At 40.3% G+C, this 14,410-nt stretch overlaps 1 protein-coding gene across 4 annotated transcripts in view; it reads left to right on the top strand.

Annotated features, from left to right (window-relative positions):
* The first annotated feature begins 3,034 nt into the window (after window positions 1-3,034).
* Window positions 3,035-14,410, top strand: part of LOC130473926 (RNA-binding protein 12-like) — a 60,651-nt gene continuing 49,275 nt past the window's right edge. Inside the window, exons 1-2 of one of the 4 annotated variants that reach the window (XM_056845573.1) lie at window positions 5,743-5,970; window positions 10,377-13,025. In XM_056845573.1, coding sequence (XP_056701551.1) covers window positions 10,398-13,025 — 2,628 coding nt within the window. In that variant the 5' untranslated portion in view covers window positions 5,743-5,970; window positions 10,377-10,397. Of the gene's footprint in view, window positions 3,049-5,742; window positions 5,971-10,376; window positions 13,026-14,410 lie in introns of those variants that run through there. The other 3 variants (XM_056845572.1, XM_056845569.1, XM_056845571.1) reach the window with 3 other exon arrangements.

Raw genomic sequence — 14,410 nt, 5'->3', positions numbered from 1 at the left:
TATTATAGGTCCTTCCCATGTTTCCAGAATAATGTGAGGAACTCATCCTGTGGTTCTAAAAGCACCACCATTGCCTCATAATCCACAAAGGCTGGTGTAGTTAGCAGACACCTCTTGGGGTCCTCCTAAGTGAACCAGGGCTACTCCATACATTTGGGAGAGAGAGAGAAGCATTGCACTGGCTTCCATGCTGCCAGCACATAAGAAGCAGGCTTTTAAGGCCTGGTCCAAACCTATAAACATTGGGTGAGAAAATGCCTCTATCAATATGCCTATGTTTCTCATCTCTCTGTTTTTAGAGGGGTATTTGGGTGTTGCTGTCAGCTTTTCTGTCTATTACTGCTATCTAGCCAAGCTACATGGCCCACCTCTGTTTGAGACAACTTTACTGTATGAATTGCTGGGAGACTGAAAACCTTATGTGTTACCAAATTGAATAAAGAAAATGGGGGAGGAAAACAAACAAAACCCATCTATGGATGCAGCATGATGGGTTGGGAAAGAAAGATGGAGTAATGGAACTAAGTGGTGTAGAGAAAATGTAGAGCACTGTGGAGTACAAAGAAAAAGGATAACATGGGGTGCAGAGATCTGTGGGTGAGTGGAGACTAATGGGGTGTGGAGAGAATACACTATAGAGCACAAAGAGACATATTAACAGATAATGGGTTAAAATCAGTTAAAATTGAAGCAACAAAACTTTTTCTATAGTAAAGCAGCCCTCTTGAGTACCAATACCAAAACCTTTAAGGGCATAAAATATACAAGTCAAACAGTAAAAAGAAATTGAGTAAATATATAAAAATATAAAAATTTAGTAAATATAAAAGTGGCCTGTGGTGATGGAAAGGGTATACTCTGGGGGAGGGGAGTGTAAGATACCTGTGGGAGAGGAAACAGAAAAAGATGCAGCAGTGGTGCAGAGAATAGTAAAGAGTACTTTAGCACTTAGAAGAGAAAAAGAGAAGATTAGTAGAGCTGGTAGCCTCAGCATCCTGTAATGGGGTAGAAAGAGAATGTGTGCTACAGAATAAGACTGAAGAAGAATGGTAATGGAAACATGTTTAAAAATAAAGCAGAAAAGTTTTTTTTCCGTCGTTAACTCATGGACTATGTTGCTGTGTTAATAAATATGTAGATGTGGCTCTTGAAGCGATCTGAGTATGTATCCCATATTTATTGTAGCGAAATATAGGCACACTGATTTAGCTGGGGGGAAAGTAGTATCGTACACTTTATAATGTTCCTGTCTCCACAGACTCATATTGAATGGCTTAAAATAAGCCTCCACACCTGCATTGTGTGAAAGGGTAAGCCTAGCTTTACTTGATGCATCAGTATTTCTGTGTGTACTACTTTCAAGATGTAGCTTTGCCCTGCTGAAGTATTTAGCTTCTGGACAATCAGGTGCTGCAATGTGAAAAATAGGAGCCCTCCTAAAAGCATCTGTGGTGTTAATCAACTTTGTAAAAGGCAGTCTAAACTCTTTCCAAAGGCACATGGACAATGATTTACCTGGAGCGCATAAAAGACAACTGGACAGTCCTGAAGCACTGTTTGACCCAAAATACAACAGATGTCCAGTGGAACCTTAAAAGACTAACAACATTAATTCCAGCATGAGTATCTATTTGTAAAAGCTCGCTTCAGATGCTATAATCCACTATGGCCTTGAAATTGCTTAGAGGCAACCACACAGCCTACAAGTTAAAAACAATTAAAAGAACTAGGCAAGGAGCCCAATAATTCACTGCTATCAAAATCATCCCAGCTCTATATGAATAGGTCAGTATTCGCAGCTGACTTGAAAGCACTAGGATCCTACATAAAAGCGTGACAGGTCCCTCTAGGGTCGCCGGGTCCCTCTTTGCCAACGGTGGGAGTTTTTTTGGGCGGAGCCTGAGGAGGGCGGGGTTTGGGGAGGGGCTTCGATGCCATAGAGTCCAATTGCCAAAGCGGCCATTTTCTCCAGGGGAACTGATCTCTATTGGCCGGAGATCAGTTGTAATAGCAGGAGCTCTCCAGCTAGTGCCTGGAGGTTGGCAACCCTAGGTGTCTCTGTTTTAAATCTGACTGGACCCGCTGTGGACGAGCTACCCCCCCCCCCCCGTACAAGAAGTTCTGTTTCCGTTTATGGGGCTTCTAACGGATTTCCCTCAGACTATTCACAGTGGGTCGCCGTGTTAGTCTGTCTGCAGTAGTAGAAAAGGGCAAGAGTCCAGGAGCACCTTAAAGACTAACACAAATATTTTCTGGCAGGGTATGCGCTTTCGTGAGCCGCAGCTCACTTCTTCAGATACCATCATACCCTACCAGAAAATATTTTTGTTAAGTGTTTAAGGTGCTCCTGGACTCTTGCCCTTCCCCTCAGACTGATCATGCCGGGTTTTGCCAGAAGTGCGACAACACAAAAGCAACGCCTTGGACGAGGCGGTCCCAAAGCAAGGTTCCCCCCCTCGCCATCCCTCGCCGGCCAAGCTTCTCCCACCCCGCCCGCCGCGGAGCCACACCTCCACTCCGCGTCGCAGGAGGGCCTGGAGGCGGTGCAGCGGGGCGGCCATTTTCTGGTGCTGCTCGGTCGCTGGCGCTGGCCTCAGCGCGGGGAGCGGGGGCCCGAGTGACGAGTTAGTTTTGCTTCTAACCAACCCCCCCCTATTTTTTCCCCACACAGGCCCCTCGGTAAGGATCTGGCGTCCCCCACGCCGGGCCCCTGGCTCGCTGGGACTGGGGAGGGAGGCCGGACGTCTCTGTTCGGCAGCGAGCCCGGCGGGTGTTTTTCTCCCCGTAGTGACAGACACAAAAGGCGGGAGGGTGGGGATTAGGCCCGTGGGGGGGGGGGGCGGCGGCGGCGGCTGCGGAGCTCGGGCGGCTCCTTCAGCTTCGGTCCGGGTAGGTCCTTAAAGTCCGGAAGATACGTTTAGCGTCGCCAGGCGTTTGAGCCCGGCGCCTCGGGCTCTTTGAGCCTCGCCTGGGCGACGGTGTTGTTTCGGGGTCAGTGGAAGAGCTGTCTGGTTAGGCCCGTGGGTTTTGTGAGCCCTTTGAGGGTAGGTGAGTTATCCGCGGCTTCCTCCGCAGGCGGCCCTTCTGAAAGGGGGCGTCCTGAATGATGTCTTCGGGCCGAGGCTTGGCGGCGTCATTCCGTCCCGCCGAGGAGGAAGGTGCTCCAAGGGGCCCTTCCTACTCGAGGAACCCGCCTCTGTCGCGTGAAACAAAATGGCCCGGCTCGTGGCTGCGGGGGTTTGGGGCACCGACCAGAGAGGCTCCTGCAGTCTGTCTCGTTCTCTGTAGTAGCCGACGCGAATGCAGCTCCTTCCTCGCTTAGATTTCGAAGGGATGCTACCTAAGAATAGTGTGAACAATGCTACTGAATTTTCAACACTTTGCTAATTTTTTTGTCATCTTTCTTTAAGCTTTTTTTTTTTTTTTAATCATGGATGGTCGCAAAAGTACGCAGTGGGTGCCATTTTCTCACGACGAAAGTACGAGGCGTGACCTTTTTTGAGCTTTTCTCTGCACAAAAATCAAACCGGCGCTGGGAAGGGATAGCGACGTCCGAACCCGGTTGTTTGGTTTGGAGAGTTTATTTGGTGAGATCATAAATCGCTGCTTGAATTGTAGGTGTTGCTGTACTCGTTTGGCGTTTGTGCTGGTTTCTTGAGACTCGTAGGGTGTTTTTATTTCATACCGATCTTTGACTAAGATCAGAGATGGGGACAAATCATTAAGGAGATGAGAAACTGATTAACTGGGCGGACTGTAGTGTGTCGATCTGAAAGCTGATTATATAAAATAGAGCTGTATTGTGCTGTATTTTATTGGCCACTTTATGTCCAGTTTTAGAAAGTAATACAAAGAAATTATATTTTTGAGTAACATAACTGCTTGTGTAAGTATCTCATATTTGTGTAGAAAATACAACGAGAGGCCTGAGTGAATCTACTAGGCTATGGATTTACATAATTTTACGAGGTACGAATGGATGAAATGCTTTTGATAGAATTTTTAGTATTCAGGTTATTTTGAACTTCAGATAATGTCAGTTTCAGTTGTGTTTAAGTTTTGGCTTTCCTTGTGAATTTCTTTATTCCTGCGCTTCTTCCCATCTCCTTAATTAACTACTGGGCAAGCACAGGAACAAATCTCTTATTTAGTTGCCTACAATTAAGTATGGGATCTCCAAGAAAATGTTGAGTGTTAAAATGTTATATCGTACCAGAGAGCGTTCTGTTTACTTTAAGAATAAGCAGGGATTTATCTAGATTGTTCAAGACATGGGTGTGTATTTTGGAAAATAAACACAGCATGTTGGAAGTGAGTTGTCTTGTAAAGGCCATATATTGGGTAATAGAGAATTAAGTTGAAGCATAAATTAATGCAGTAAAATGTCTTGGCATGTCTGTTGTTGTGACATTTCATGTGATCTGACTTGTAGTTTAGACATGCTTTCTTGGAAGTACATATGCAGCATAGAACCATAGAAACTAGAACTGCTGGGGAAAATTCAGCATGTTGGTTTGTGGCTTCTGGAGTTCAGTAGGAACCTCAAGGGAAAGATGAGTTTTGGGTGCCTTTTTTGTATTGCTGTGTGTACTTTGTGTGGAGTAATGGCCACTTGGCAAACTTCTCAATGCTACCAAGAAATTAAAAAGGGGAGAAAAATCAGAATTATACAAAAATAATCACTTGGATAGCTTTATTTAATTGAAAATATTTTGAATTTTTTAGGTTTGATGCACTTATGCCATATCTCTTCTTAAATGTATACACATTTTGTCCTTTCGTTGGAATTAGTTTTTGAAACTGCCTGATTTGGAAAGCAAGTATTCCACCATATGTTTTGGGTCCTCTGGACAATTCTGATCTTTACAGAAAGAGTGATATTCTAATTACAATTGTGTGGAAATTTGTATCTTTAATATTTATGGTGATGTTGGCATCTGATTTGAAAGCTTTTGTTTGGAAAAAAATGATAGCTAACTCATTGTGGTAAGCAAAAAGCTTATTTAATATCTATTTGGGCACAATTACAGATATGGAACTACTTGTATCACTGTTTGCAAAGTTGTTATCCATAAGAAAAAAGCAATGGAGTTGTTCTCAGTTTTGTGTTATTGTTTCCTTTCTAAGTGGGATGTAGCTTCTGTAGTAGTAGGTGGGTTGCCAGAGAACTTGTGCGTTGTGCATGTTGCAAGCACCAGTGTGTTTATACCTCCTGAATGTTGGATACTTATGAATTATGAAATGCTGTATTTCAGTTGTGTAGTGTGTTGAGAATCATGTGGTACGAAATGAGAGCTTTTGTAGTTCTCAGATGGAAAGATGTGATGGTGTTCTGAAGTTAAAATAAATGGAAAGAAATGTGTTGTAAAGTGTTTTGAGCCTGATTTCCTTTTATTAGATGTTGCAGGGCTTGGAAAGCATGTTAAGTCTTTGGTTTCTCTAAGTACTTATTAATGGGTCAGAAGGCATATTCTTAGAAATGTTGTCCTGTTCACCAGAGTTATTAGTGATTCCTTTTTCTCAGTGGAAAATAGTTAAATGCACCTCTTTAAAAAATCTATACAGACAGGCTTAGATTTCTGAAGTGGAAATGCAAGAGAGAGATTGAAGTTGTATGATGTTATGTATGTATTCTGGCTGTAGTGGCCTCATGTTGGGTATATTTTGATCAAAATAAAAATTAATTGCAATTAATTGTGGACCAGTGTAAGTGATGAATAAGCGTCTGTACTTTGTGCCATATGAAACTTCTGGTTGCCATGTAATGGGAATGCCTTACGGTATTTCACATTCAAACTTTTCATAATATACAGTTCATTCTGGACTGCTAACCTTAGTTGTGTGTTGCCTACATTGATTTTTGCCTCCATTTATTCTTTATTGCAGTCTAAAAGTTGGTTTTAGTTGGTTGCCCACAGGATTGACTTGACTTCTGCTACTTATTAAGGAAAAAAACACCTCTGTTTGCAGGTAAGAGACTTTGAAGAAATATTAATGGTTTTGAATACACTTGGATAATTCCAATGTACTCTGGAATATTATTTCCAACATATGGATTAGCTTTAAAAGTTTAAAACACCAAAGAGTGTAGTTTTCTTTCATGGTCCAGTTGTACATATTCTTGTAAATATTTCTTTTGATATTTTTAGCAGTATGTAGGTGTTTAATATTTTTACAACTCCTAGTGTATAGCAAGTCACATAGCTGTCAAAACTGTGTCTTGAGCCATGTAGATGGAGAGAACTTTTTTTTTTCCCCAGACATACTTTGGAAGCCATTTTAGCTGCTTGTCAAAAAAATAAAACGGGATTCTGGAATTATGCTGGATGAAGTAGTCTTCCCTTAGGTCTTTTATTTGATATTTTATTTCATGCTATAATGTGCTTTTTTGGCGTTTAGTCTGAAAGAATTGCCAAACACATTTATGTTGATTAAAAGCAGTCTTAGTGGTGATACCTGGAACTAGATGTACTTAGTTCACTGATCAGGTAATTTTATCTTACCTTCTCAATAGTGTTGAAGTAGGATATACTTATATCTGGAAGCGGTTGATCCCCCCACCCCGGAAGCTGTTAATTTTTTTTACTGGACAGCTGTGTGAACTGTTAATTCTAACTATTTCAAAAACAAGTTCATGGCTACATGTGAACAGCATTTCACTTCTTTTGTCTAAAAGAGTAACAGTAGATGACCTTACATTTTAGGTAGATAATTCGATGAGTCTAGGCAGTTTTGTGACGTATGGAAGTTTTGGACGATATCCAGCCATATGTTCGTGAAATATGCATGTAATTTTCCTCTCCATTCCTTTTGAACTTGTTCCTCCTGTGTTTTCTGCAAGCAGTGATCAGTGTGCTTTATTCTCCTGCCAGGCGGCAGCTTGGACTATGTGGCTATTACTCCATATGTGTCCTGCAATCCCAGGAATGATTTTTCCTGGAATGGGATGGGGCTGCAAGTACAAAAATAATGTGGGAAAATCAGCACCCCAAACATTCATGTTTGGATACAGGAAAACAGGTCCAAAACATTATATTCCTTCCTAAAGAAGTATTTATCCTATAAACAAGTTCAGATAATTTTGTTGACCTCAGAACTGCTCACAGTTGCAGCGAAAGCTCTGGATATAAACACTAGGTATTGCTACAAGCCACTTTGAGTCCCCATTTGAGGGAAACTTGGGGTCCGAGCATGTTGGTAAATGTAATAATAAATTCTTGTGTTGAAATTGTGTCCCAGGCAGTAGTACTGCGCAACAATTTATAGGGGTTTCCGCATTATTGAAATAGATGCATAGAAACATTGAAATGTGTAGAGTGAGCAGCAAGGTCAGCCTGTACATAGAGTAACCTTAGGCCCAACAGCAAGACAAAAATACACAGTATTGTATAAATCTGCATATTATTAAACACTGAGCAACATTGACCATGGTTCTTCACAAACTGGATGGAAGCTGTATGCGATCTAAAAACTTCTGCCTTTTAAGACTCTGATCCTCCATAAAACATGTATGTTACCCGGTGTATATCTCCAGTTCCTGTAATCAGTACAGACATTCACAACTGTTTTTAATTGACTGTTGAAATTTACAGTCTGCGACTCAGATTGCAGTTATATGAAATAAGATCCTAACAGAATTTAAAATTGCCAGGCTGTTAATTTATTTATTAGATATTTATTTTGCCCTTCCTTCAAGGAGCTTAAGCTGGCATATATGGATCCTTTACCCCATTTTATTCTCATAACAGCCTTGTGTGGTAAGTTAGTCTCAAAAATAGTGACTAGCCCAAAATATCCCAATGGAGACTTGAAGTTGGGTCTCCCTGGTCCTAGACCAGTGCTCTAGCCACCATGGCACGCTTATTACTGTCTTTTAAAAAATCCCAAAAGGCTCTAAGCTGTTAGAGCTGATCTTGAATGCTTTTGTTAATGTTATGATTGGAAAACGTCAGTAGCTGGTGTTCTAGTTCAGCACTGGTGCAGCTGATCTTTGTTACTGAATTTTAAAAACCATATTATAGAAGTACTTGGACTATTTCCAAATACTGATGCACAATACATATTTAATGTTTATATTATTTGGGAAATATGACCATACATTACAGATCATTTGATAACTTTCCATAGGACTGATTTTTTAATTCATTTAATTGTAACTCCATTTGAGTAATGCACCACCACGCCTGTTAATTTTTTTAAGGATCTAGAGTTGTTTTACAAACCTTTAAGAACTCCCATACTTGAAGTTATTCACATGTCAGTATGCTGTTTGCCACTTGGTATGTCTTTTGTGACAGCAGAAATGTGCCATTGCAAGTTTCAGATCTGTTTTACTGTTTTAAAACTTTTATTATAAAAATTAATATGAGCAATTTGGTAAAAACATATGGGACACTCAATAAAAGGAGAAAAATCAGCATTCCAAGCTTGTATTATATCCAACATGCGTTATATCCACACACAAAAAAAGGTTGAAAATCAAGAGAACCATCTAGTACCATTTTTCAGTTGTGGCCATGCTTGTGGAGAACAACCTTCCACAAATAATGCTAACATGTTTAGCATAGAAATAGCTAATCGTGTGGCTGACTTTAATATATGTAGTATTTTTATCCATAAATGTCCCATACTCTGTCCACCTTTTTACCATACAACTATCTGTTGCCTTGACATTACAACCAGTGAAATTATGCGAAATGAGCTGCAGGGCCTTTCTCATAAAGTTTAAAGCTAGGCACTGCAGCACTGCTGTGGATTGTATTTTGTAAATTTCATGTAATACCTTTTTCCAGAAAGAGCCAGTGAAATTGCATGCCTGTCATAGATGGCAGGGAATACCCATTGCAATGCAGCCCTTCATTAACTATTTGAAGGAGTGTGGGGTATTTTAATTAGAATTGAAGTGCAATCTGAAGCTTATTTTCAATACTGTTTGTATGATTTTGTGATGAACATGTTTAAAATGAGATGTAAATCACATTTACTGTCCAGATTTTTGGTGAACAGCCTGAGGTATAGTGGTTTTTATGAGATATTTTCTCTTTGCTTGTTAATCTTACACATTTTGGATATATTATTTTTAAGTTAAAGTTTTAACCAATTTTAACTTAGCCATTTTGGAAACCATTGGATTTGAAAGGCTGGCTATATAAGTCTGATGCTCCAGCACACCAATTGAGCAGTTGTAATTCATAGTTTTAGTTCTTGGTTGCTTCATTATTTCAGCTTAAGTATTTATTGTTTTTATCTGCAACCATAAGTGAAAAAGGGAAATTCTCCTCATAAGTTGAATTGCCTAAGTTTAAAAACCCCATATTACAAAAAAATCACTTTTTCTTAAAAAGTGTTAAGCTAGGTTTAGGGTTTTGTTTGTTAGATAAATGCATTTGTTCAGTATAATATCATTGCATGTCAGAACAGAATAGTAGCTCTAAGCACTTTCTGGGGGAAAATGTGTATTAGAGGAGAAAAAATATTGTAATATCTTGCGTTCTTCAGTATGGCCCCATCTCCTCGCCCAGTGATTTCACTCCCATTAATCCAGGCAAGTTTGTAACAAAGTCCTGGTGTAGTTGGATGAATACACTCAGAGCAGTTGAATTTTTGCAGAGCTGACTGAAACTCACTACTATCAAGTTTTTAAAGATAATATAGATAAGGCTGCTTTTAGGGAGCTAGAGAAGACATCCATCACTGGCTCCTGGTTGAGTTTCAGAACATTTCTAAGGTGTGAGATTTTCTGCAGTGTCTAGGAATTCTAGAATTTTCCATCCAAACACTAAGCTGCCTGCTCTGATTACTGTATATGAATGATTGGAAATGAACTGCAAAGCCAAGGAACAGAATTCCTTGTTTTCAAAAATGGGGGACAATCTTTTGTTTGAAACTTGGTTTAAAAGTTTCCAGTTGCTTAGATGCTTAAGTGCCTTAGAAGTGTGATGCTGATGAAAATTTTGATATAAGTTTTTCTGTGTGGAAGTGGGACCCTAAATTTTTGATTTTGGCTTCTAAATATTTCTTGTGCACCAGAATTTGAAATGGATACAAAATATTTGCTTGTGCAACCAGTGAATTGGATTACGCTTCGCAGATCTGAAGCTCAGTTTTCTCCCAGGGCTTCTTTTTGGCCATTTTTAGTTTTTGTACCAGTTTTTGACTGGATTCAAACTAACAGCCTTTAACACTTCATGCTGAAATTGAGAGGAAGGCTTTGGTACAATCTTGGTTCTGAAATACTCTGTAGAAAATGCCATAGGAATAGGGACCTAAACTGTAAATCTGCTCAAGATCCTTGAGCATTTAAAGACTTAAGTGTCTAGGTTATAATATGGTGTCATAAATAGTCTGACCTAGCCGTTACCTTTTCTCATCTGCAGGTGTGTGTGTTTCAGCGCAGCATGGCTGTGGTCATCCGCTTACAAGGTCTCCCAATTGTGGCGGGGACTATGGACATTCGCCACTTCTTCTCTGGATTGACCATTCCTGATGGGGGCGTGCATATTGTAGGGGGTGAGCTGGGTGAGGCTTTCATCGTTTTTGCCACTGATGAAGATGCAAGGCTTGGTATGATGCGCACAGGTGGTTCTATTAAAGGGTCCAAAGTAACACTGTTGCTGAGCAGTAAAACTGAAATGCAAAATATGATAGAACTCAGTCGCAGACGTTTTGAAACTGCAAATTTAGATATGCCGCCAGCAAATGCTAGCAGATCTGGGCCACCACCTAGTTCTGGATTAAGTAGTAGGGTGACTCTTCCAACTACAGTACCTAATTTTAACAGTCCTTCTCCTAGTGTAGTAACTGCAGCTACTTCGGTCCATGAAAGCAACAAAAACATACCGACATTCTCCACTGCCAGTATGGTAACTGCTCCTCCCAATCTTAGTGCTACATTTGGAAGTCCCACGTTCAGCTCTACAATACCTAGTACAGCATCCCCAATGAACACAGTACCACCTCCACCAATACCTCCTATCCCAGCTCTGCCATCATTGCCCCCAATGCCTTCTATTCCTCCCATACCTGTTCCACCTCCTGTGCCTACACTGCCTCCTGTTCCTCCTGTGCCCCCAATACCTCCTGTGCCTCCTGTGCCACCTATGACATCGATGCCTCCTTTATCAGGAATGCCTCCTCTGAATCCTCCACCTGTAGCACCTTTGGCTGCTGGAATGAATGGGTCAGGAACAGCAATGAATTTGAGCAGTAGTTTGAACCCAATGTTTATGAGTCCCATGAATCCTATTCAGATCAGTTCACAAAGCAATGTGAAATCACTTCCTATCAATCCAGATGATTTGTATGTTAGTGTCCATGGGATGCCTTTTTCAGCAACAGAATCTGATGTCAAAGACTTTTTCCATGGACTCCGCGTGGATGCAGTGCATATACTAAAAGATCATGTTGGGCGCAATAATGGAAATGGATTAGTTAAATTTTGCTCTCCTCAAGATACATTTGAAGCCTTGAAGCGAAACAGGATGCTGATGATTCAGCGCTATGTTGAAGTTAGTCCTGCAACAGAGAGACAGTGGGTGTCTGCTGGAGGCCATATAACATTCAAGCAAACCATGGGTCCTTCTGGGCAAAACCATCCTTCTCCTCAGACTCTATCTATGTCCAAATCTCCTAATGGTCAGAAAAGGTCAAGATCTAGGTCTCCACATGATCAGGGGTTCTGTGTTTATTTAAAAGGTCTTCCCTTTGAATCAGAGAACAAACATATCACAGATTTCTTTAAAAAGCTAGATATTGTGGAAGATAGTATTTACATAGCGTATGGACCCAATGGGAAAGCGCTTGGTGAAGGTTTTGTTGAGTTCAGAAATGAAACTGACTACAAATCAGCTTTATGTCATCATAAGCAGTACATAGGAAATCGTTTTATTCAAGTTCATCCCATCACTAAAAAAGCTATGTTAGAAAAGATAGATATGATCCGGAAAAGACTTCAGAACTTCAACTATGATCAGCGAGAGATTATGATAAGCACAGAAGGGGAGACTGGCCCTTCCAAACTGTGTGTACATATATCCAATGTCCCCTATAACATTACCAAAATGGATATCATCCAATTTTTAGAGGGACTAGCAGTGGAAGAGAACTCTGTACATATTCTTGTTGATACTAATGGTCGAGGTTTAGGACAAGCACTGGTCCAGTTCAAAAGTGAAGAAGATGCTCGTAAGTCAGAGCGCCTACATCGCAAGAAATTGAATGGGAGAGAAGTTTTCCTTAGGGTGATATCCCTTGAAGAAATGAGAGACATTAAGAGAAATCCTCCCTCCCAAGGGAAAAAAATGTTGAAATTGCAAGGAAGTACAACCTTGCCAGGAGTGCAAAATGCTGGTGGGGATGATCATTCTTTCATAAGTGGTGGATCAAAAGATACAAGCAGTGGTCCTCCTTTTCATTTTCCCAGTAACTTCGGTGGCTCTAATGCATTTGGTCCTCCTCTTCCACCTCCAGGAATAGGAGGTGGTGGTTTTGGTGATTCCAGACCCGGAATGCCATCTATTGGAAGTAGTGGTTTGCCAGGTTTGCCTGGTCCAGGAATTGATGTCCCAGGCTTTGGAGGTGGTCCTAGTAATCTAAGTGGCCCATCAGGGTTTGGAGGGGGCCCTCAGAATTTTGGAAATGGGCCTGGTAATTTAGCTGGGCCTCCTAGTTTTGGCAGTGGACCTCCTGGTCTTGGTGGCGGACTTGGACATTTAAGTGGACCTCCAGCGTTTGGACCGGGACCTGGGAATTTGCATATCACTGGTCCACCAGGGTTTGGAGCTGGTTCTGGAAAGCCAGGGCCAACTGTCATTAAAGTTCAGAATATGCCCTTTACTGTATCAGTCGATGAAATTTTAGATTTCTTCTATGGTTACCAAGTAATTCCAGGCTCAGTATGCTTAAAATACAATGAGAAAGGAATGCCCACAGGTGAAGCAATGGTTGCATTTGAGTCGCGTGATGAAGCAATGGCAGCTGTTGTTGATCTGAATGAGAGGCCAATAGGATCGAGAAAAGTCAAACTTGTTCTAGGGTAGCTGGTCATTAACATGTTTGTAGAATAGATATTAGTGCTGTGATTAATGCAGTCAGATTGTTTTATAGTAGTTCTAGATTAGAACCTATAAATTGTTTAAACTTCACATTTGTTTTGATAAGACTTGGAACACTGGTTTAACTGTTTACAGAAGAACTTATGCAAGGGTAAATTTGCAGTAGTTCTGCCAGTACAGATGTGTAGAGAAGAGGGATTCCCATCAACTGAAAGTTTTCTAATGCTAAATTGGCCATGTAATGCTTATCAAGGAGTCTAGATTGGTTTTATGAAATTCTGGATGAGGAAAACTGTCATGATGAAGTTAGTGATGTCATAGGTGGGTGCTATTGTAAGCCATTACAAAATAGAAATTTCTAGAGTTGGTTAAAAGTTGGCTGAATCTGCTTTGTGTATACAGGTCAAAGTTTTGTTTATAGTCCTACCTTTGCAACTGAATAAAGTCTCAGTTACACAGATTGTTTATGTACCTTATTTTTTAGAGATTCTTGGTATATGGACAGTGAAATTATGTTCATTGAGAAACGTTCAGGCAGTTTTCCAGTATATGAATCAAACCATGTAAAATTCCAGCTTTTTATGGAATAACTTTTAGTTCTTATTGCAACTGACTGTATAGAATAAGTTTTTTGCCACAAGTGCAGGAATCTTTGTTCATTGTTCTGCATCTTTACTTGTATGGTTAAAATGGAATACATAGAGCTGCCATACAAAGCCTCAGCTTGAACATATTACTGTTTAAATGGATGGATTTTTTAGGACTGTATGTTACATTTGGATAGGATGCTCATCACTTGGTTTTTGTACATTGTGTATGTTGTGTAACTTTTTGAACCACGCTCATATGGAACCTCTTGGTTTAATAATGAAATCTAAGGGACTAGCTTGGGTTCATTCGGAGTGTTAATGTTAGCAATCATTTGTGTTACTAAGACTCCATAAAATCTTGTGAATTACTGCTGTGGATCATTTATAAAATTAAAATTTTGAAAATTCCCTATACACCTTGAGTTCCTTATAGTTGTTCCAGTAGAGAACATTGTTTAATTCCAATTCTGTGTAGAATTGTCACTTTCTTCAGTAGAGCTTTTTCTTAGGGAAGAGAAGGTGCAGTGATATAGAAAATCAAAGTAGAATTTTTGACTGTCCATTATTAGAAAATCATAAATGCAAAGATTATACTAGTTGTCTGCAAAATCTTCTGCAAATCATTGTATTTAAAGCAATTTATAAGCTGTTCTGTTTCCCAGTTGAAGAAAAAGCGTGTCTACTTGAGTTTTGTATGATGGAACATTTGAAGTGCACAGCCTAGCATAATGTAGAAATACAAGCGGTTAACAGTTCTGTTCATCCAGT

The sequence above is a fragment of the Euleptes europaea genome, chromosome 2, assembly GCF_029931775.1.
Source record: "Euleptes europaea isolate rEulEur1 chromosome 2, rEulEur1.hap1, whole genome shotgun sequence".
In the NCBI taxonomy this organism is placed as follows: Eukaryota; Metazoa; Chordata; class Lepidosauria; order Squamata; family Sphaerodactylidae; genus Euleptes; species Euleptes europaea.
The sequence above is the reverse complement of the archived record's forward strand: the minus strand, read 5'-3'. Positions and strand labels throughout refer to the sequence as shown.